The sequence below is a fragment of the Harpegnathos saltator genome, unplaced genomic scaffold (genome assembly GCF_003227715.2).
Source record: "Harpegnathos saltator strain DR-91 unplaced genomic scaffold, Hsal_v8.6 scaffold38, whole genome shotgun sequence".
NCBI classification, from domain to species: Eukaryota; Metazoa; Arthropoda; class Insecta; order Hymenoptera; family Formicidae; genus Harpegnathos; species Harpegnathos saltator.
Genome location: NW_020230183.1, coordinates 2730185 through 2753340, shown reverse-complemented (window position 1 = coordinate 2753340; position 23156 = coordinate 2730185). Strand labels below are relative to the sequence as shown.

Here is a 23156-nt window from a genome sequence, read left to right as displayed (position 1 = left end):
CACAACTTGACTGCCTGTTCCCATCACAGCCGATTCGAGATGAAGTCGCCACTCGATCCAGCGCCGGTCTAAAGAGTACCGAGAGAGAGAGAGAGAGAGAGAGAGAGAGAGAGAGAGAGACAGAGAGAGAGAGAGAGAGAGAGAGAGAGAGAGAGAGAGAGAGAGAGAGAGAGAGAGAGAGAGAGAGAGAGAGAGAGAGACAGACAGAGACAGAGACAGAGAGACAGAGAGACAGAGAGACAGAGACAGAGACAGAGAGAGAGAGAGAGAGAGAGAGACAGAGACAGAGACAGAGACAGAGAGAGAGAGAGAGAGGGTGACACCGCGATCGAGGACGAAATATCGAGGCGAAAATGTGTTACGTTCCGAGAGAGAGAGAGAGAGAGAGAGAGAGAGAGAGAGAGAGAGAGAGAGAGAGAGAGAGTGAGAGTGAGAGAGAGAGAGCGAGAGAGAGAGCGAGAGAGAGAGAGAGAGAGAGAGAGAGAGAGAGAGAGAGAGAGAGAGAGAGAGAGAGAGAGAGAGAGAGACAGAGAGAGAGAGAGAGAGAGAGAGAGAGAGAGAGAGAGAGAGAGAGAGAGAGAGAGAGAGAGAGAGAGAGAGAGAGAGAAAGAGAGAGAGAGAGAGAGTCCACGAGTAGCAGGACTCCACGGCCTGGTCGGCCGGGAGTGACTCCGCTCATGCGGATATTAAACTTTGAAGATGCCGCTCACCGCCTCATCGCCCGCGTTCTCTCTGCCTGACGCCTGACTCAGCGAGTATCATTAATAACATCGAGGAGGCAGATAAAGTGTTAAACACTCCAGGCCCGCTGCTCTGGCACACGTCATTACCTTGGCTAACCGTACTAACTGAAGACTCTGGAAAAGTCCGCCTAACACGCCGGTCCGCATAACCGTATAACGTGCAACAACCCCCAAGCATTGCATCGCTGCACGGCGTTACTTCTGCCTTGTGTGTAACGCTTGTATTCCGTGTCTGCTGAGTGCGCGAGATGTATCCCGCGCGATTCGCGTCTATTATTTGCACAGCGTTATTCCTTCGTGGGAATTTTCGTCGATTTTTGATCCTCCGCGAGCTTCCTCGAGGAGGGTCGTTATTTTGGTCGCTACTGATTAGGGACGATAATTGAGAAAGAGAGAGAGAGAGAAAGAGAGACGATGTGGTTTTCCTTAAAGTAGTCGTGTTCAACCGTCGTTCGATGGCACTGTACATCTTCCTGGGCATTTGTTCTTATGTTGTGTTATCGTGCATTATTGTGTTTCGTGGAATTGTTGAAGTACGCATCGGTGATTACGCGTATGACGAAGAAGTACAGAAACTCGAAGATAGACATGAGGCTGAACCCGGCAAACAGTCCAAGTAAACCGCCAAATGACGCTGAAAATATTGACGAGCATTATTTTTGCGCGAGCTTCCGCGCGATTGCGCTTAACTTACCGAACAAATTGCGCCAACTGTAATTGACCGAACGCCGATATTGAAAGCCCACCAGGTCATTGAAGAATACGTGTAGCATACTGTGATTTCGTAAGCTCGTGGTGTTGCTGTAAAAACACAGCGCAACGTTATGCAGGATTTTTCAGAGAGATAAGATGCCTTGATGAAAACATATCGCTGAGAATGCAACGAATTTCCCGATGATGTGACGAAAACCGATGGTGTGACGAAAGAATGCATGCTCGAGTGCGATCGAACGAGAATTTTCGTAATTTCGTAGTACAACGAAAAACAAACACACGGTGAATTCCCACCGTGAAAATTGCGAGATACTTTCGAAGGGAGATGTAAGATTTAAGTGATTTTTATGTACGAGTTTAAAGTACGGCTGATCGAGTAAGAATCTGTGTCGCGATGAGAACTGATGAGAGCTGCGATCGTGAGGAAGTGCGCAACAACTTGGTGCTCTGCATATGTGTGGTATTCATTTACTGAGGATTCTTCGAGAAGCCGCCATTTTTGTAGTAAACAGACGGGTCGAGCTTTCCGAAAGAGTACTCTATGGGATAATGATACAGAGAGCAGTCCGGTATGCATCCGCACGGTCTCCTTCCGACATCACTGATCGTTCTCGGCAGATTTTTCTGAGCAGTAAGGTTTATTCCTGGCCACGAAGTGTCGAATAGCGCTGCAAGAAGCAAGCACACGGAAAAATCAACAAGATATTCTTAACTTGTGCTGCAATTGAAAATAGTCGAACATGGTCGGCGACGTCTGAAACTCGACAGATTATTTGCATATTTTCTCCTTGCTGATCGCTGCACTAAAAACTACTGAACGCTAGTCAATGTTGGTTTTTTTTTTTTCCTTTTTCTTTTTTATGAAAAGCATGAAAGCGCACTTGCGTACTTACGCACTTACTCTGATATTCTTGCAAGCAGTGAATATCCCTGAGATTGCATATTCTGGTGCCTGGAGCGAGACAACGCATTCGATTTACTCCATTATTCCGTCACACAAATGTTAATACGTATAAGGAGGTCTGAAGACTTCGGGGTGGTCAGTTTTCCTTTCATCGAACCATTGACTGGCACAGAAGAGACTGTATTTTTTTCGTGTAAATTCTTTCTTCTCTCTGATGAGCGATAGCTTGAACGTCAACTGATCATCCCGGAGCTCACTCGTAGAGAACGCGAGTGTGTTATGCTTACTATTTTGTGGGAAGTAAAAGGGTACGCAGCCGCATTTCGCCCTCACCACAGTCGCTCGACATTCTGCGAGACAATTGTGATATGTGTACGTGGTGTAGGTTAAATTTCTCTCCTTACCATCCCTGAATAGGAGCTCGTCAGCTTCGTCGTTAAATATACACTTGCGCGTAGAAATGGCCAAGTTCCTCACTTCGGGCTTCGAGTACATCTCCGAGGGGTTGACGCTCACGAAATATTGGCTGTTGAGTTGTATCAGCTGGATTTCAGCATTAAAATCCGGATAATCGAATGAATAATGTATCATGACCTGCAATGTACAACACATATTTCTGTTACACTTGTAACCGAAAGAAAAATCGCAAAATTTGCGGCGCGAGTCGCTCGATTTGATTCGCAGATCGCTGCCGCGGCACTGAAGAATTTTACACATTTCATTAAAACGCAAATTTGCCGAGATATCAATTTTTACACTAAATCTATAAAACATGCTGACGCAATTGGCACGAGATATGTGACGTGTAAAATACTACAGATTTATCTTAAAATAATTAAAATTTATTGCCTTGATTAAATTAATACCTTAAAATAATTACTTAAAAATAATGTTTGTGAAAAGTATCTTTGTGTATATGTATACGGCATGTAAATAAATAATACGGAAAAAATTATGACCGATACAAGCAGCTTATAAATTCGATTGAATTACCTTCACTCCGAATGATCCGATGATCGAAGCATGATAATCATTAGGCTCACCGTTTATCAATATAGTCATACCGGTTTCGTATCCGCAGGAGGCAGATTTTTTGATTCTTCAATAACAAGAATCTATATTACTTGAAAAGTCTGACACGATGCAATTGCGTGATAAATGCCAGGGTCCAATTTTGAAGTTTGCAAGCCTTAAATATTTCTTTCAACGATATGCGCTAATTATTATTTTGCGTGAGGCCGAAAATCTTTCGGGCTCGCTGCGTAAAGCAAGAAGTATTTGTCATAATTTTCCATATCTGCACTGCTTCTCTGTTCAATCAACTTTTCCTGACAACTCAGAGCACATTTCGTCATACTTTTATTTTGGTAATTTTTCTCTTTTTCTTTGTAGATGTAGATTTTACGTTATATTGTAAATCTCGAGCGATAGAGGCTCACAAACTTCAATGCGAATTTATACTTGTCTGTAATTGTCCCCGGGGAAGTGTAATAATTGAAACTACAGCACAAGCCATCCCGCGATATACTTTGTCTGAAGTACTTGTCACACGGGCTTAACACGCCTTTCCACTTGCAAGTCACCAATAGAGAACTGCAATTTCCCGTTATCTAGAACAGAGGCCGCAAACGCTTGAGCCTTTGAGACAGTCGAGTTGAAACACAAAGCGCCAGCGCGATGCACCAAGCCTAATGACTTTTGTCCGAAACATTCTCTCGTAAAGTGAGAATTCATCGAAATAGTCGGAATGATAAGTTAAAGCGATTCATCCCGATGTATACCGATATCACATCCCAAAAATGTCCTTTCGAGAAAACTTGTTCAGCGGATTTTCAGCGGATATCTTCCAAACTATATGGCAAGTATATGAATCGAGGGACGTCCGTAGATCCGAAGCGTCAGAAGATCCGAAGCGTCAGAAGAATTAATAGCGATGAAACGTAATACGAATACTTGCCCGAATATTTAAATGACGTTCACGTCATGAACTGCAGAGATTTCCGCTACGTACCATTTTCATCACATCGAGAATCGATAAATCGTTGTGATCAATGATGTCCTGCAGGTAGGTGAGGTTTCTCCGAACATCGTATCCGAATACTCCCGGCACTACCAATTCGTTCAGCAGTCGCATTTCTTGGAGCAAAAATTGCTTTGAGACATTAGCTGGTATTTCCCTGCAAGAGAATCCAACTGAAGCTCCGATCGAAAGAAAGCAAATTCACCGTCCGAGACGTTGCGTTGCAGAGGGGCATGGAACTGGACGATTGAGCGTAAGAAAGGAAACACAAGAGAGATGATGAGGAATCAAACGTGAGGTCGTCGGCGCTCGAAACTTTTACGCTACCGAACGTATAATTTTCTTACCCGTCGATAAAGTATATGCGAAACACTCACAGATTGTCGACGAACTCTTTCGTCAGGTTGTAAGACATGCGATTGATATTGCACACTGTTATCGCGGGGAACGGATAATTCCATATCCCATGGTGCGTCGACTCGATGACCGTCAGTGTGGGGTGGGTCGCGTAATAATTCCAGGTCATTTTCATTAAGACAACGGCGCAGCACAGCGACGTAAACACCATCAGTGCCCAAACAATCCTAAATGCCGAATACATTCTCGATCGGTGCCGTCTCTCACCAGATCCGGCGAGAAAAACGAAACTGAGGTCCGTCCCGTATAATCAGAGGAACACTCTCGCGAGACTTTACGACGGCAAGGTTCACGATATTCTACTACATACTTCCATCTACTCTTGAAAATAAAACGGTATCCGCCTTAATCTTAATCTTTTTCTCTGACGCAGAAAGAAAAAAAATTGCTCGATTCGCGCAATTGATTCTCTGTTGTCCGGGGACTAGACGAGTCCTCTCCCTCCCTCCTCCCCCCCCTATTTGTTTTGCAAGAAACAGAAAAATTCCTGCAGGAGACTCCTGTTCGGTCAATTGTCCTTAGCTGTCTCAATTGAGTATTGACGCAGCCGAGTGCTCGGACGAATGTCTCTCGCGAATTCGTGATAGCGTCTTAAGCCTCATCTACAATGTGCTCTTTGCTTTCTGCTTCTTTCTCTTTACCTCTTTGTGACTTGAACCTTGTGTCTCTTGAACCTTATGTCTTAAGATAGAAGAGATAAAAAAATACAAGAAACAGGAAGCAGGAGCATGTTGCAGATCAGGCTTAAGAGTTTCCGTCTGGTCCCCATTGTATTACACGAATTGAGCTTCTTTTTCTGTATAGTTAAGTAGTAACGAGGCCTTTTTATAAAAGTGATCTCTAAACATTTCTTCTCCAAATTATTTCTAAATATATATGTGCGAGGACCTCTCTCTTCCGCGTCTGGAACGGACTGCAATTCCGAACGCAAAACGAACGATGCGCCGAGAGATATCGCAATAGTTTATATTATTATTTATATATTACGAGAGATTGAGACTGAAAAAGTCTGCACATACCGCTCAGTCTTGGAACGTTGAGTCTGACTGATGTATTTGTAACCGTGTAATCCAGTCTCGCGACAAAATTCGGCAGCTTGTTTCTTTAGGATACTCCACAATTTCGGCGGTTCTGCGGCCGCTGCTTTACTTCGAATTTGTGCCTTCGTCTTCCTCATCCTCGGCCGGGCGATTGATCGCTCAACTCACTCGTTTTTCCGACGAATTTCAGTTACGTTAAGTCGACGAATAGCTACAAGTCACGTTTCCGCTAATTGTGACGGGCACGTAGAAGCTGGAGAAAGCGGGAAAGCGGTGACGGTGACACCTTTCACGAGTACGTCAGAGCGTTAACTGTCGTGTTATCGGGACGAGGGTAAACAGGTAAAGGCACACATAATGCAGCATAGTACACACATGCGACATAGCATAAAAAATTCATTCGACCTTCTTCCGATGGGCACGCGAATTTCAGCTTTGTCGGTCACGATTTTATCCGCGCCCAGTTAATTATTAAACAATGTGAATATCGAAGTACAAGTAATGCCTTTATTACAGATTTCCGTGCCGCTTGTAATTACGTTCCCGAGCTTACGAATCGTAACGATCCGTACACATTAGGCGTAAAAAAAAAATATTTACTCGGTACAGGTAAGCGTTAACGTGATACACATGAAAGGAGTAAGTATACAGGGTGGGGCGTAATTCGCGCGCGCGCACAAGCGAAAGCGGACTGTGGGTCGTAAAGACTCATTTTATGCAAAAGTAGATCAGAGACGTGAAATAAAATTTTTCCCGGGAGCTTCCGTCCTCAAGAAAATCGATTTGAAATATTAAAAACTCAAACTTCAAAATTCGCCACCAAATACGCGTACAGCTAAATTAATATATAAATGTGTGTTGGTCCTTGTAGGCATGAATAGTGATGTATGATTTAAATAATATAACAAGTTATTTATTTAAAGTTATTTGTCTTCTATTACGAAAAATATTTCCCTGTTGTCGCATAGAGTATTTATTTACTGAGTAATTTGAAAGAGGCTTGTACGGATTCGAAAGCTTGTCTCCATGTTTTAACAGGTCTTGACAGATATATATCGTTTGAAACTGTTTCGTAACGTATTATTGTAACGCAAGTTGCCATTGTTGTTGCTTTGAAAAAGACAAAAAGATATTTACAATAAACAGAATATATTTATTTTTTATTTATACTAAAGTAATTGAGGTGTTTTCAAGGTTGGAATATTGATCTGCCAATATATACATATATTGAGTATATGATGACGGATAGAATCAATTAACTTACACTGTATCCATACATACAGTAGCTTACACAAGTCTTAATAAGACTTGAGAACTACGCTAAAAAAAAGAAAAATTATTAAAATAAAATTTATACACAAGAAATTTTGTGAGGGACATAAAATAGCGATACTATTATTATTATTACGCTGAAATACCTTTTTTTTTAGATTATTTCAAGTCAACTTAAATTTTCCAAATAGAATTTCTAAATAGTTTTCTTTTAACTTAAATTGATCTCTCAGATATCATTCTGCATATAGAAATACTAAGATAAGATTATAGAAGAGTGAATATTTTCTAAGATATATTGTACATTTTATTCTGATACTGTCCACTACATAAGTGTGAAATATCTCATAAAATTTTCGTTTTTCGATAAAGTGACTTTAATACTTTTGTAAAGTGACGGTTGGAATAGATTATCACTAAACATTTCATTATTATCATCAAAAAACACTAAGAAGAGATCATCAAGAAGAGGAAAAGAAGGAAGAAAAAGCAGAGGGGAAAAGATCTTTTGTACTCGTAACACATTTTTGTTAATAAATTCTGCTAAGGAACATATTGGACAATAAAAAGTTGTTATGAAGATAATTTAATCTTTAGAAAACGTTACTTTAGTCATATATATATTCAACTTCTCACTGTAATACAAATATTAATATTTTCTTCAACATAGTGTTTGTCAAGATTTTTTATATATTTTATATATTTATTTAAATATATTCATAATATATCATACATATGATATACATTATGGTATATCCGACCGCGTACATCGTCTACCGTTGTAAAGCATCTTGAGATCTATTAAGAAAATTATAGTGAAATGTTTTTAAATGGTTTAAATATAAAACATTATAAAATCTTTTTTTCTTCAATCACTTCCAGGTTTGTGTTTAGATTTTTTTCAGGTACTGCGATCGTTAGTTGTGCTATCAGTCTCGAATTTAAGGTGTGCTGTCAAGCAAACTGCCAGCATCTTTGTCAAGCAGCCAATAGAGAACACCGTTGTTTGGTTTTACCCTGCTAGCCGGTAGATCTTCTTTGTTCTCTAATATCCTCTGTGAGCAGAAAAATCGATAATTCCATTAAAAGAACAACACAGTTTTATGGTGTGATCAGATATAAAATATGTAAAAAATTATCTCAAAAATACATATAATTCATAATTTATAAACCAATATATTGATCTATAATATTTTCTCAATTATGACTCATTTTATCATACAGGATGTAAAGACAGCTGTCAAAATTTATATAAGTATAAAATATCACCTTCACAATGTCAGCTTTAGAGGAGCCGGTAGCGATGAAAATGCACACACGTGCATTGTTAATAACCGGCAGGGTGAGGCTAATCCTACAAGGAGGTGGTTTTGGCGCATCCACTTCCCAGGTGACCCACATATTTATCTCTTCCAGAGCACGCGTATGGTTTGGAAACAATGAGCAGGTATGCCCATCAGGACCCACACCTAGTAGCAAGCAATCGAACCGAGGAAATCTGTCCGGTGGGAAGAATGATGAAATCTTTTTAATGTAATCCATCGCCGCATCTTCCGCTACAAAAGAAATAAATTTCCATTTATTCGACTATGAAACCATATGCGAGTCATTTAGATGTACACGGTCAGGTCCAATCATCTTGTCCATGACATATGTTGTCAAGGTTATATCCCTTAGAGTAATCCTCAAAAAATTGTAGATTGTGGACACTGCTTATTAAAAACTTATAAAAAAAGATGTTGGCATTTTACAGGATTGAGAGTTGATATTTTCACATGACATATGTCAAGGTCAGGCCGATCGAAGCTGTCTCCCCTATTGTGGGCTATTACCATCTTTTCTTTAAGGGGTTGCTCCTATGTTTAGAACATTCGTCTTTGAGCATCAACAAAAAATTACTTTGTTATTTTGTCCATTTGCTTGATATATCTGCAAGGTTTTTGATTTCTTCTAATTTTTATATTGCTCAACAGTCCTTTTGTCGAACTGTTTTCCATGTCTTTAAAAGTAACAAGTATATGAAAAGTAATATGCAAATGATTTGGATAAATGGATAATTCTACACATACAAATATCTAACTAGAAGAGCAAACAGAAACAGAAAATTGCATACCAGAAAGATTAGGATCAACTTGTATGAACTGCTCCTCGGTAACTGGTACTTTGTTGATAAAGCTGTTCTTGTAGAGTGCTAAATTTGAGCGTTCATCATTCGGCTCCACAATCCGTTCATCGCAGAAAAATATGCGCCACTTGCTCCAGTCGGTTTTGATCTTTGGTAAACATTTTGCTAACACATCCACCATAGAGCCTCCTGAACAAACAAAAGCGTTTATTCAACATTTTGTTATTTCTAATTTTCAATAAACTTATTTTCTTCAACAATATATACTTATATTTATGCATACAAAACTATTCAGAAATGCTATTTAAAAAAAAATATATGTAAGTTAATCTTGAAATCTTTCTTGTACTTGAGTTCGCAAAAATAAGTATTTTTACCGCATAACATTTCTTATCTCCGCGAACTCTTACACTTTTGAAATTTTCATTTTTGGCTCAAAACATATTAAACATACATAAATTTATGTAAAGTTTTTCAAGACTGTTATCTGGAAGTAATGTTTGTCTTCTATCTTGGCAACAAAAAACATAATTAAAAGAATAGATCTGAACTATGATAAAACATGACTCATTTCGTTTTCTCACCCGATACTCCGATTCGGAAAAGGCCGTCGCCGTGCAAGAACGCGGAATCGGCAGCCTGAGAAACAACATTGTTGATGTATGCATACAGATCTTCTTCGTCTGCCGTCCGTACTATCTCGACCATTCCGTCGCGGTTAAAACAGAAGAACTTAAAGCGAAATTATATACGAGTACGATCGAAAAGTATCTCCGCAACCAGGCTGATGCGCAAGCATTGGCAAGCATGTCGAAAACGTGCCGGTCACGTCACAACATATGTTCCTTAGGAATATAGCAAGGAGGGACACTCATACCGTATTTATCTTTTGATATCACGTTCGTTTCTAATGAACTTCAACAGAGTTCGCTGCTATCTTTCCGTTAATGTTCCCTGGAGATGTCGCTGACGGATCTGAAGACTCGACAAAAACACCATCGTGAAGTTAGCAGACAAATTGAATATTTTCTAATTTTTTTCTTGTATCATTTGGGAATCATTTAGGGAAGTTTAGGAACATAGTCTCATAATTTGGGAAATAATAGTTTATTAGTAATTAATAAAAATTAATTAAGCGTTAAGTTAGCAGACATAATAAAAGAAAAATTTTTTTTAATATTTAATTAACGTAAAATTATTTGGGAAACACGTCTGTAATGTTTTTAACGTTAGGAAATTATTTTGCCAAGATTTCTCTTATGTCCAGACTCTTATTGCAGTGTCTCTAGGCTCGGCTAAAGATTTGATATTTAATACGTACTTTTATTTTTCCTGCCCTCCCCCCTGCTGCTCCGCTCTTTTTAAGCCAGCGGCACACGATGCTTGTTTTCGGGCTGGATTGCTTGCTGGATGAAAATACTGCATTCTGATTGGTGCATTTTCATCCATCTTCGAAAATATACCAATCACAACGCAGTATTTTCATCCAGCAAGCAATCCAGCAAGCAATCCAGCACGAAAACAAGCACCGTGTGCCGCTGGCTTAAGACTATCGGGCAAAGTCTGGCATAGAGGTAGCAATTGTGGTTGTAACCTTGTAACATGGACATAAATCACTTGAAAGTGAATATAGCACGGACTTTCACCACATGCAGATTTTACCATCGAGACCTGAAAGTAGTATCGTAGTTCCCTTCTCAAAATGAATGCGTCCTTTCCCTGTGCGGAATAGAGTGCCTCTAATTAGAGTGCCTCTAATCAGAGTGGCGACAAGTTGGGAGGTCCGCCATGTTTTATCGAAATCGGGTGTGTTCAGACATACGCCGTCAGTACTGAAAATCTATGAAATGTACAATTTATGAACTGACCGTAAATATCGGAACATAGTGCAAAAAGTAACACAAACATTCGTATAACCTGTAAGCGTTTGACTGTTTATATTTTCGTTTTTATAGTTTTTATAGTTTCGTTAATTATTGCAAAATGGTTGGATGTACCATACCATTTTGCAACAATTCCTCAGAAAAGGGATATATTCTGAAAATAATCCCGAGAGATGATGAACGTCGACGACAATGGATAGAACGTATAAATACAAAGTATAATTGGACGCCAGCGTTACGTTGCGTTGCGTTTGCAATTTAAAAATAAACGTAAAATTGTATTACCGAATCGTAAATTCTATGACAGCAAGTCCATGGCGATGCATCATTCGTTCAAATAACTGCAAATCTATATACGTCTATTAATTAAATTATAGTTCTAAGTTTATTTAAAGTTTATTGCAAGTGTGTTGCAAGTTTATTTAAAGTTTATTTCAAGTTTGTTTCAAGTTTATTTCAAGTTTATTTCAAGTTTATTTTCAGTTTATTTAAATGTACTTACAATAATTGTTGTGCAACATGATTACAATGTTTTGTGCAATAAAACACTATTCTGGCATTAAATAATACTTTGTTTACGCACCATTTGTTTATTTTCATTTATGTATTTGTTAACAATAAGTATCATTGTTTTATATGTTACTGTGATAATATGTTTTCCGAAAATGCGAAAAAACTCGTTTAATAACTGGCGGGAACGGATAAAACATGGCGGACCAATGAAAAGAGATATTCAGGTGTCGTCACTCTGATTAGAGGCACTCTAGTGCGGAAAGTCGGTGTCGCAGAAGATGCTGTGTTGGCCGCTCTCAGGTTTCTCTCTGCTCGAAGGTAGAAAAATGAAACAGAGTTTCGAAATTACTGACAAAGCTGAAAATTTATAATATAAACTATAACGAAACCTGAACTTAAGCTTTTCAGTGCAAGCTGTGAATATATAATAGATATGTTTAAGCAGAGAGAATTTAAAGAGAGAGAGAGAGAGAGAGAGAGAGAGTGGAATGGAACGTTGCCCACCTAATGGAGGCACCAATCAGAGAAAGATGATACAGGCGAATTTCCTGTCCCATCAGTAAGTGCGGCTTAAGGAGACTTTTGTTTTTTAAAATGTTAAAAATTTTTTAATTTGAAATTTTTAACTCGCTCAAACATGTTATACTGTTGTAATGTCAAAAATGAGAATGCAAAGTTACCCTCGGGGAAGCACGTGAAGCCCGAAGGATTCGCGATTCTTCGGCAGCGCGAATTTCATAATAGATGTGTTGTCAAGCGTAGTAACATCCGGCACGAACACTCGCGACTTCCGGTGACGGCCATCTTATAGGACGCTCTATGTCTGATACACATAAGGACTAGTTTAGAAAATTGTCCCGAAGTTTGGTGACAGCCAGGCCTCGATTATGCTAAAATCGGAAGAGTAAGTATGAGACTCGTCGTTTGTGTATGATTATCCGTCCGTCAACCAGATTCCCGCGATAAATTAACCGCGTGAATGAAGCGACCGAAGTGCTGCCACGCTTATGCAAAGGGCCGCGATTCGTGCATAAGCATTCCGGCGTTGTCACGATGATAAGAAAATGTATTCTAACTCCCTCAATATCTCCTGCTCGATGAACTTTACGATATCCTGGTCGTGATTTTTATGGCCGTCAATCGTGATCCCACACTTTGGCCCCGTAATGCCTCCTACAATGCTCTATTTCTTCTGCGACTTCAATTTTTTTTTTTTGTCGGATTTACACGTGCCATAGTTTACACTGGCTGTGTACGATATTGCGATGACAGACAATCCCCGTTTGTGTGTTGTGATTGTAGCAATCAACAGCAAAATAATGATGACAGAGACAGGAGCAGAGAACGCGACCGCAATCGGAGATCAGACAGACCGAATCGTCTGAACTCGGCCACCCGCGACCGCAGTCGAGAAAGAAATGAACGTGGCAGGAAGGCCTCTGACAGACGGATTTATGTATCAAACATTCCATATGATTTTCGCTGGCAGGATCTCAAAGATCTATTCAGGACAGAAGTTGGCAAGGTAGCACATGTGGAACTTTTCACTGATGAAAATGACAAGCCCAGGGGATGCGGCATTATGGAGTTTGAAGATTCAGAATCAGTGAAGATAGCGGTGGAAAAGATGCATCGGTATGATATCAAAGGACGAAAGCTTGTTGTCAAAGAAGTAAGTGAGAGATGCTGTATTGTATTGTACTGTATTATATTTTATTTTATTTATTGTGATCCTTTCGGAAACACAATTTAGTGTATTAATGCCTCCGCTCATGCTTCTCTTCCTAATCTCCCCCCCACACACACATACATACACACACACACACACACGCCTCTTCCCATCCTCTCTTCCAACCTTTCCTCTTAATATTTATATACTAACTTATTACTAACGTACAGACTGCTTCTCTTAACCTAAGCTTAGCCACTAGTACTTATGCTAATTACTATCACTTAATACTACAACTTATTGCTATCTCATATCCTACTTAGATTTAGTGAGACCTCTGTTTCCATTCCTGCATTCTCTCTCTCTTTCTCTCTCTCTCTCTCTCTCTCTCTCTCTCTCACACATTCCCTCTCCCTCCTCCTCTTTTTAATGAGAGATGCTGTAATAAAGGTAATTTTCAAATTTATTCCTATAATATAAAGTAAATTCATTAATGTATTGTACGAATTTACGCAAACTTAAAGGCTCCACCTGCACTTGATAATTTGGTTTTTGAGGGACGACTTGACTCAACACATTGCTATGTGTTTTTGCAGGACTTTGATGTTGAACGTGATAAGTATGGACGGTTGACTACAGGTCGTAACAATGACAGAACACGTGATGATAGATTCAGAGGACCTCCCAGGCCACAAGGAGGTGGACGACAAAACATGTCTGCACCTAGTGGTGGCGGCGGCGGCGGCGGTGGCGGCGGTGGCGGTGGCGGCGGCATTGGCGTTGGCGGCGGTGGTGGCGGTGGCGGCGGTGGTGGCGGCGGCGGTGGCGGAGGCGGCGGCGGCGGCGATAATAAGTTTGGAAATACATATGGTCTCAGCACACAGTTCTTGGAATCTCTGGGCATCAATGGGCCATTAGTCACAAGAGTCTTTGTTGCTAATGTTAGTACATTCGTTCAGGGTGTTACCTGTAAGAGACGCATGATAATGTTGATAAATTGATAAAGGCTCTTGATTATAGCTGGATTATAAAGTTGACGAGAAGAAATTGCTTGAAGTCTTCAAACTGGCGGGCAAAGTGTTGCATGTTGAACTAGGAAAAGACAAAGATGGTAAATCAAGAGGATTCGGAGTCGTAGAGTACGACCACCCGGTAGAATCTGTCCAGGCAATATCGATGTTGCACAATCAACAGTTGTTCGACAGACGCATGACTGTTAGACTCGACAGAGCCAACGAGCCGGACATGCCGCCTAAATTGCCAGAAGGTAAGACGTTCACACACCGCTCACACGTGGATCTGTTCTCACGAACAAACATAACTGTCGAATCGCCAGGCTTGAAGGGTATCGGTATGGGTCTCGGAGCCGGCGGCAACAGACTGTTGGATGTGGCTCGGAACATTCCTAACGTGCAAGCAAACAACCCACCAGTGGTCAACCCGATTTCAGCTCCTGTCTTGGCAGCCGGCGCTTTCGGTGCGAGTTTGAATAACGTGGTGCCAGCACAACTGGGTAAATCGCGCTAGCCACGCAGTTCGTAGGCCCATCTCAAATAAACAGGAGTCGCGTTTGTTTGCAGCGTCAGCACTGTCGAATACTAATGCAGCCGCGTTGCAAGCTAGTCTCGCCGGTGGCTTGGGCGCTAACCTCACCACTAATTCATTGCTCAACTCGTCGTTGACCAACGAATTAGCGTCGAACCTGAACAACTTCGGCGGTGGCGTGGGTGGTTTGAGTGGGCTGCAGGCAACCTTGGGCGGCGGGCAAGGTAACAACTCGTTCGCACCGCGCGGCTTGTCAAAATTAGACAACGACATCGGTTTCGGCAACAACAACGCCTTCGGCGGCTCCAACTTCGGAGGCGGCAGGGACTTTGACGGGGGTTTCAACAGGGGTGACGGTGATCGCGTGTCTGCTGGTGGCGGCGGTGGTTTCTCCGGGAATCAGGGACAAGCCGGCGGAGGCAATAGACAAAATTCCAACGGCTCACGCTCGATGTCAGACACTGTTCTCATATGCAATGTACGTGTCGCATTTCCGTTCGAGTCGATGTTATTCGTGCGGCACGGAATATTGATTTTGTTTCTCCGGTTGCAGTTACCACCGAACACTACGTGGCAGATGCTGCGCGACAAGTTCCAGGATGCAGGAGAGGTCAAGTTCGCGGAGATGAGGGGTACCGACATGGGCATGGTACGGTTCGCATCTGAATGGGATGCTGAACGTGCTGTGAGTATCCTTTTTTAAACGACGTGGCTGCTGCGATAATGACAATACGATCCAAGGAGGTATGTTTCAAATTGAATAGATGTTTCTCCGAGCTGAGAGCTCGTTCGCTTCAGCATTTTCATCGGCTCGTGCAATAAGCAGTTTTTTGGATCTTTCAGACGCTTTCGATGAAACGATTGTATCTTTATATCGTTATAATTTTATGAAACAGCGTATGTCCAGTTTTGATCTACAATGTAGCATTCTTTGCGTGCGTTGTTTTGTTAGATTATAACGTCGTAAGGACACAATCGTTTCACTTAAGAAATTCTTGTCGAATCACTTGTCGTATAGATTAATATTTATTTTCAGTTGGTAATTGCATATGCATAAAAGTTGACATTGAAACAGGGGAATTGGAGAACATTCGTTCTCCAATTGTACATAAAACATTAAGGCATATTCCCTAATCGTATGCAAAGAGCGCGTAAAGAGGGAAAAAACATGCTCCTAATGTGTATTTACCATTAGTACCATGAAAGAAGGAGGGCGTACTAGGTGGCGACGGGACGCCGTGCGTTCGGGACCTGCATCTTATTTTCGTTCCGAAGAGAGAAAAATATCGAGAGCGCGGTAGTCGTTAGACCGGGAATCGAACCCGGGTCTTTTTCGCTTGCCGGGCGACTGCTCCAGACCACTGAGCTACCTGACGCTCCACGCTCACGACACTCTCCTCTCCCTAGATAACGTTGAGAGATGTCGTTCGGAAGCGACATCTCTAGCGCTGTCCCGAGCGCACGGCGACTACAGAGAGATGCATTGTTACCTGTACCTAGTGGTACAAGCTGGTGGTCTCTCAAGGTCAAAGGTTGCTATCCTTTAAGACTTGCTGTCCATGTATGCCGGCCTCCACCGTTGCCCCTTCTTATCCGGTGCAAATCATAGAAATAAGCCCCGGGGTCGACGCCATATTTTGGCTGCCCCCGGGCGCTTGAACATGTTTTTGCAACGCGCCGAAGGGGGATCCACCATGAAAGAAGGAGGGCGTACTAGGTGGCGACGGGACCGTGCGCCGTGCGTTCGGAACCTGCATCTTATTTTACCAAATGTACCAAAAAGTAGTAACAAAAAATTTTCCTTATCGGCGGCAATCAGCTATGATGAACCGAACACGCATTGACGGCCGAACGATCGATGTGCGCTTGTACTAAAAGGGCTCGTGGATCAGTGGACGATACAAGGTAACGTTAATAAACAAGATCGTATATCTACGAAATCTTAAGCTTAATAACTTATTGACGCAGCGTGAGGAAGCTGGGGTGTTTGTGTGTCGTCTGTGTGCAGGATTGTTCCGCTCCCGATGACAATACTTGAAATTCATCCTAGTTGTGGCAGAACTTTAGAGAACAGTGAGTGAGGGAGAGAAAGTGAGAAAGAAAGAGAGAGAGAGAGGGGGAGAAAGAGAGAGAGAGAGAGAGAGGGAGAAGTATCTAATCTTCAGAAGATCAGCAAGTCTCGTTCGATTGTGGCTACTCAACGTCGAAACGGTCGTGTCGGCTACTGACGAACACCCTCTCCACATCCATCCACCCACTCACCGCTGCCGCCGCCGCAACCACCACCACCACCACCACCACCACAACCACCACCACCACCACCTTTCAGCCCCTCCCGCCTGCCTCTCGACTCTGTTCCCTCAGTCTTTTTACCTCTTCGTCTTGTTGCGATTTTGTCAATTCAATATTGTTTACACCACGCCGGATTATGGTTCCTTTTTACAGTGGAAGAAGTCTTCACCAATTGTTCGCCTCATAAATCGGTCTTTTTTTCAAGTAATATCGAGACTTAGTTTAGTCGCTTAAGGCCTCTGGTCCCTCGTCGCGGGACTCTTGGTCGATGATGTCAAAAGCGAGGAGATCCATACTAGAAAAACTCTTACGGATTATGTCGAGATAAAAAGGTGTATCCGTAGAATGCACGACACGTGCAGTCGATTCGGTGCATTCGTAAATTGCTCCGAGAATTTTACTTTTGTGGACGCAAGTAGGCAAAAAGTCAACATAAAGAAAGGTAGGTGAACCTTAAAAAGGAGGGTTGCGCTTCATGTTAATTTTACGATTATTCGTTGATTGTTCGAGCAAAAAGAGAATTTTCGGAGCATCTTGGGAGAGTATTCGATCGATTGCAAATGGTCGATTTTTCCGGATACGGTCTTTTTATCCCGACGCAATCCCTAGGAGCGTTCTGGAGCGAGCTTCTTCGCTTCTGGCGTCATCGTCCAGGATGCCTGTGGCGAGATAACGAGAGCCTTAAGCACATAGGTTCACAGATGATCGTTACTGTGTAAGCTAGCAGGTCCCCTTTTTTCATTGTATAGGTAGTATTATTGTTTTACAGTCTGTTTACGGTAATTAGCAACTGTAATCTGTAAGTTTACATCTTAGTTGTCATGACGAGAGATCGATCGGCTGTCCATCGCTCGCTTCTGAAGAAAGTGACGCTCTGGTCGTTCCGCCAAGCAGGGATAGAGGTTAATCTATCGATCACACGGAAACGCACTTTTACCACGTCGTGAGATGGACCAACAAAGAATAAAAAGAAATCATTGTCCGCTCGAACTGCTGATTAACGTTCATGTCTGCTGAGTATGTGTGTGTATGTGCGCGTGTGCGTGTGCGCGTGCGCGCGCATGTATGTGTGTGTGTGTGTGTGTGTATCTGGCTCTTATCGAGAGTAGCGATAGGCGCGCTCGTACAAATCTCATTTTATGCAGATCGTGTATAAGACTCCTGGTCCCTCGTCGCGCAACTTTTGATTGATGACGTCAAGGACGAGGAGACCCGAGATTTTTGCGTGGCGTTTCCACCCAAGATATTCGTGCGAGGGGAGTCGCGACTTCGAGTCGCTGCAACGCACTTGTCAAGTCACTCCGAACACCGTGCTTTTCCGTAGAATGACTGAGGTTGATCGTACCAAATGATCCCATATGACTGGGTTTCACAACGCGGTCATCTTATGGTTGCTGCTTGACCGTCAGGGGAGAAGCGCGGTGCGCGGAGCACTCGACGAGAGTACGCTCCAGCGATCGGAGATCGATTCTTTTTCGTCCTGCGAATATCACTTTACCCGGAAGTAACGCGCAAGAATGTTCAGCGTGTCACTTCTCGCGTCTGACGTCACTATCCGACATGGCCGCGACGAGCAGCCGGGAGCCTTAAGAGAGCTAGTTATTCTCGTCGAATTCTCGTCTCGCATCGCATCGCTCGTACTTTTCGCCGAGTAACTAGAGGCACTGACGTCGTGATGCTTCTTTGACAACAGGATACCAACCAACATGCTCCGTCGCGGTAGGACCTATTATTATTATGATTATTATTATTGTTTTTATTTCGGTTCTTTAATGATTTGCTGTACACACTTCGCACCGTCTCTCTGTCGCATTGTCGTTGTAAGAGAATCGAATTGTCCTTAGTACGCGACGGAAATTTGTTATAGTCGCCGTCTCAGGACGATCCTTCCTCGATTCGGTGTGTGATTCGTGTCTCTCGGGGCGAGCCAACGTCGGATCAAGTTTATATCCCCCACCCCCCACCCCCTAGCCCCGTAGGAAGTTCAGTTAAACTGTCTTTGAGTTCTCTGCGCCGTTTTAATATGTTTACCAAAAAGTAAAGCCGCGCTCTCTTTCTCTTTACATCAGAACGTAGGTTTTACTTTCGTCCTCTTTTTTTCTTTCTTTTTTTTTTTTTTTTTTTTTTTTTAATTAAAAATAAAAAGACAATTTTTTTGTTTCCGATACGTCGTCACCCGCGCATCCCTCTCCGGGCGCGAGGGGACGTCGCGCTGCTGCTTCCGGCGGAACGTTATTGTCGTTGCAATCAGCTCGATGTTTCCCGGATGTTATTTTTTGGTAAACATAACAGTCCCCCCTCTCAGCCATGTAGAATTCGAGGAACATTCTGCGCATTGTACACATTCTTGTATAACCACACAATTTCATGATAGTGATTGAATAAAATTCAGACTCGTTTTGTGACTATATCATGGAAAAAAAAAAGAAGAAGAAAAAAAAGAAATATGCTGGTCGTTGTGTTTTATTTCTGTGCTGTTATGAATTTTTATTACTTTTTAAATTTCTCTCTCTCCGCAAGTGCGTAGTCTCATCGCGTGACGGCTCGGACGCGCGTGTGCGTGTGCGGTTTTTTTTTTTTAAATGATCGCGACACGCATCTGCGCGACTCGACTTTTGCGCGGTATGGGTGAGAGATGCCTCGTGCGTCAACGTTGACGAGGCCGGTTGCTTTTTCGTCGGCGTGTCTTGGAGCGCAAATATCCGCCTCGATTGTATCTCTTCCGCACACACACACCGGGACGTCGATAGAGTCCTCAGTGGATTATTCAGTGCAGTGGGAAAGAGAGAGAGAGAGAGAGAGAGAGAGGGAGAGAGAGAGAGAGAGAGAGAGAGAGAGAGAGAGAGAGAGAGAGAGAGCTCGTTCACACGGCAGGTGAGATATCTTTTCAGATGACTTTCTTCTCCCCGAGTTTGTTCCATTGTGCCGAAGACGTTCCGAAGGGAGAGAGAAAGAAGGTGCGTGACGGTTGACGATGTCTCCGACCGCTCGGTGATTAGCAGCAGATTGCGATTCGCTCCTTTCTCTTATCAATTAGCGAGAATCGAGGGAAGCGATGCTCTTCAACTCTGTGTGTTTTCGTGTGGGCGATCGTCAAAGGTATCAAAGTGTGTTCCTCGTCGCCGGCTGGCTTTTAAACGACGCTTTTAATGCGAACAACAGAGCGGGTCGGCGGGTTTTTGTAACATTCTTTTCCTCTTTTTTTTTTCTTTTTTTTTTTTTTTTTTTTCCCGTAGTGAGGGACGATTGCAACATCGGATTCTGGTTCTCGTGCTCTTTAACGTGGGTTTCTGGTCGATCTTGGGTGTGTGTGAGTGTGTGTGTGTGTGTGTGTGTTTCGTATTTGTCATGTATAGAAAAAAGCGTGTAAACGGCGGCGAGATCTTCCACGCGCGTCGCCACGACGACACTCGCGTGTCCGCTTCCCAAGTGTCCTTGTGGCCGGTACGGCTCTCTCAGTAGGACCTCTCTGTCTCGGTCTGTGTCGCATGCGGGGGAGACTCGGCGGATCTTCTTTCCGAGGCCGAGGCGCGTCCTATGGTAAGTGTGCTCGTCAACTTTGCTCAGATCTCGAATCTTTCCACCCTCTGCGACCGGTGTGCCTTGCTCTCAGCGCTTTTCTCGCCCATCTCTGCTTTCACACACACACACACACACACACACACACACATTTACGTCGGCACACTGCATCGGAAAACCTCCGCCACGTGTTGTGTCAGAGAAAACGTGGCGCTCGTATTCTCTCCCCTCGACTCTTTTTTTCTTTTTTTTTTCCTCGTTTAGTTCCTTGGTAGTCTCGGTGGTTTCAGCGCATGACTCGCTCTCGTCTCGAGGATATCGGTGTCCTGTGTCGTTTCCGCAGTTTAACGGTTCGTCGGTTCCAGGGATCGGTTCCAGGGAGGTGTGCTCTTCGCTGTTGTACCTGTGCGAGTCGCAGCGACGACGCTCGATGTCTTGCCTTTTCTTTTATTTTTTTTTTTTTTTTCGTACGGGGACGACAAGTGTATATTCGCATGCTTTTTTCCTCTCGTGAGATAGACGGAAGGAGAGAATGTAGCACGTGGTATTGCGTCATCTAGAGAATAAGTATTTTTCATTTTTATCACGCTGGGGGCGGGGGGCGGGGGTAGGCGCATGCGAAGAGAGAGTCACATGGTGGATATATTAATTATTTCCAGGTCACGCGATCGGGAAACACGCGTCGCCGAGTGCAACAAGGTAAGTCTCGACAATTGGCGAGCAGTCATCTTACGCAAATGTGTTGTTCTTGCAGGGTAACGATCGCGCGAGCGACGCGTCGAGTTTGATACATTAAACTCGATAAAGTAGAGAAAGAGAGATAGATGGTGAGTGTGTCGCGCGGAGTAAAAGAACAGAACGAGCCTGCTTTTCAGTCGCGCACCTGCATTTTCGAGAGCTCGTTTTATTTTTGCGTCGCAAAGCGGCTCTCGGAATGCGTGGACACAAAGTGTAAAGACGCTATCTTCGCGTAGGGAGAGCGAGAGGGGAAGGGAGGGGGGAGATAAAGTTGAGATACGACGTATCGCAGTTTAGAGAAAAAAAAAATGGCTGATCATAGGACGTGCATAAAGATGCGTCGGACATTTTTCTACACACACACACACACACACACATACACACACGCGCGCGCGCGCACATACACATCGATTCGGGAAAATCGAAGCTCACACGGCTCGTGCGAAACGTGTACATACAAAGTCGCGCGGACACGAGAACGCTGCTGCGTTGTGAGCGAAGCCTTAACCGCGTGAACGGCACTGCGTTCGTCGCGCGCAAAAAAAAAGTGTGCAACGCACCGCCGCTCATCGACAGCTCTCCTCTCTGGGACGAGGAAAATCGGCATCTCGATCCAACGTCGCACACGCGCCTGCTCCTTCGTGCATTGTGATATACACTTGTGTGCAATCGTTATAGTGATGATGTATTTTATAATGGATTTTATCACGTTCGAAATAAAGACGGTCCCAAGACAGGTGGCAAAGGAAGAAAAAGAGAACAAACGATAGATGAACGTGTCTCCCGCGCGAATGAATCGTCATGAATTCCGAACGCACGCTCGCGGTCGAGTCTGCGGTGTCACGTCGCGCTGGAAAATTACACGTTGCGGCGGATCAGCAAAATAGCCCTTCCCCCCCGCTGCCGGGCGTAGTGCAGCAACGGCGAGCTCGCGTGTTGCAGTCGGAACGAGGCAGTAACGGAAAAAAAGAAAGAAAAATAACGACGCGACCGCCTATGCTTCTCACGAAGATTCCCTTCCGTCTCTTTGTGCCTTCTGTTCCTTTCGTTCTTTTTTACGCTTTTTTATTTTATTTTATTTTATTTTTATTTATTTTTTTTTAATACGCAAAGATGTGTGTGTAAACGTACCTACCACTCCACGTTGTGTTCCGGCGTCGGAAAGTTTCTTTCATTAAAAATTCACATTCAATTTCTCTCTGTTCTTTATTCGTTTATACAGCAAGGTAAAAAGTCACTTCTCTAAGATTACACACTTGTAATTTAACGTACATTTATATATATATATATATATATATATATATATATATATAGTGTGTGTGTGTATATATATATGTATATGTAACACACAGTCTGTCTAAAAAATTCCTAAACTACTGTCACAAGATCCAAAAAAAAAAAGAAAACAAAAACGAAATGATAAAGATCAATTTAATGAAAGCTTTCTCATACAATCCTCGGACGCGCCAATACACCGTTGAGGATGTTCCCTACTCCTGTACCGTGGGAGATCGATAACTGCTTATTTTGAATCGCTTCCCACTCATCACTAACTTGAGTTTTGCAAGTAGAAGTCTGTACGGGCGCCAAATTTGGCGAGATCGGGCGCTTAATTTCGCCAAGTGATGACAACATCAGCTGTGTTATCAAGCAGCGGGGGGAAAACCCTCTCCGCGCACGGAATCACGATATTCGCTTCAAGAGTTTCACCCTCGAATGGAACTTCAAGTTGAGTGCGGTGGTCCCGAGTGGGGTAAATTTT

The 23156-nt window shown here is 42.9% G+C and overlaps 3 protein-coding genes across 7 annotated transcripts; 1 reads left to right on the top strand and 2 right to left on the bottom strand.

Moving 5' to 3' along the window:
* Nucleotides 1-633: 633 nt before the first annotated feature.
* Nucleotides 634-6356, bottom strand: LOC105181158 (sodium channel protein Nach). The gene is made up of 10 exons (XM_011137750.3): nucleotides 5818-6356; nucleotides 4759-4965; nucleotides 4373-4538; nucleotides 3823-3971; nucleotides 3355-3460; nucleotides 2649-2955; nucleotides 2359-2409; nucleotides 1930-2125; nucleotides 1438-1544; nucleotides 634-1377 (listed from the first exon to the last, which is right to left on the bottom strand). Exons 1-10 carry the CDS (start codon nucleotides 5973-5975, stop codon nucleotides 1241-1243), a joined length of 1584 nt encoding a protein of 527 aa, XP_011136052.1. The 5' UTR covers nucleotides 5976-6356; the 3' UTR covers nucleotides 634-1240.
* Nucleotides 6357-8005: 1649 nt separating this feature from the next.
* Pgls (6-phosphogluconolactonase) lies at nucleotides 8006-10068 on the bottom strand. Its single transcript, XM_011137763.3, has 4 exons — nucleotides 9820-10068; nucleotides 9224-9424; nucleotides 8380-8666; nucleotides 8006-8165 (listed from the first exon to the last, which is right to left on the bottom strand). Exons 1-4 carry the CDS (start codon nucleotides 9941-9943, stop codon nucleotides 8052-8054), a joined length of 726 nt encoding a protein of 241 aa, XP_011136065.1. The 5' UTR covers nucleotides 9944-10068; the 3' UTR covers nucleotides 8006-8051.
* A 2324-nt stretch (nucleotides 10069-12392) lies between these two features.
* On the top strand, nucleotides 12393-21703 carry rump (heterogeneous nuclear ribonucleoprotein rumpelstiltskin). 5 transcript variants are annotated; one of them, XM_025300664.1, is made up of 9 exons: nucleotides 12393-12535; nucleotides 12934-13303; nucleotides 13897-14241; nucleotides 14321-14567; nucleotides 14637-14813; nucleotides 14881-15323; nucleotides 15399-15534; nucleotides 16665-16750; nucleotides 21316-21703. In XM_025300664.1, exons 1-8 carry the CDS (start codon nucleotides 12519-12521, stop codon nucleotides 16718-16720), a joined length of 1791 nt encoding a protein of 596 aa, XP_025156449.1. In that variant the 5' UTR covers nucleotides 12393-12518; the 3' UTR covers nucleotides 16721-16750; nucleotides 21316-21703. The 5 variants fall into 5 exon arrangements, with proteins under 5 accessions (XP_025156449.1, XP_025156448.1, XP_025156447.1 ...); XM_025300663.1 differs by lacking the exon at nucleotides 21316-21703 and adding an exon at nucleotides 16854-19093; XM_025300662.1 differs by lacking the exon at nucleotides 21316-21703 and adding an exon at nucleotides 16814-19093.
* The last annotated feature ends 1453 nt before the right edge of the window (nucleotides 21704-23156 follow it).

Bases quoted from the DNA above. Each gene is read 5' to 3' on its own strand.
- LOC105181158 (XM_011137750.3), bottom strand. From the start codon at position 5,975: ATGAGGAAGACGAAGGCACAAATTCGAAGTAAAGCAGCGGCCGCAGAA. The intron at 3,972-4,372 runs GTACGTAGCGGA...CCTCTGTTCTAG, and splicing joins TTCTCGATGTGATGAAAATG to ATAACGGGAAATTGCAGTTC. The intron at 2,126-2,358 runs GTAAGTGCGTAA...TGCTTCTTGCAG, and splicing joins CTGCTTGCAAGAATATCAGA to CGCTATTCGACACTTCGTGG.
- Pgls (XM_011137763.3), bottom strand. From the start codon at position 9,943: ATGGTCGAGATAGTACGGACGGCAGACGAAGAAGATCTGTATGCATAC. The intron at 9,425-9,819 runs GTGAGAAAACGA...TTGTTTGTTCAG, and splicing joins TTTCCGAATCGGAGTATCGG to GAGGCTCTATGGTGGATGTG. The intron at 8,667-9,223 runs GTATGCAATTTT...TTTCTTTTGTAG, and splicing joins AGTTGATCCTAATCTTTCTG to CGGAAGATGCGGCGATGGAT.
- rump (XM_025300664.1), top strand. The intron at 13,304-13,896 runs GTAAGTGAGAGA...GTGTTTTTGCAG, and splicing joins GAAAGCTTGTTGTCAAAGAA to GACTTTGATGTTGAACGTGA. The intron at 15,324-15,398 runs GTACGTGTCGCA...CTCCGGTTGCAG, and splicing joins ACACTGTTCTCATATGCAAT to TTACCACCGAACACTACGTG.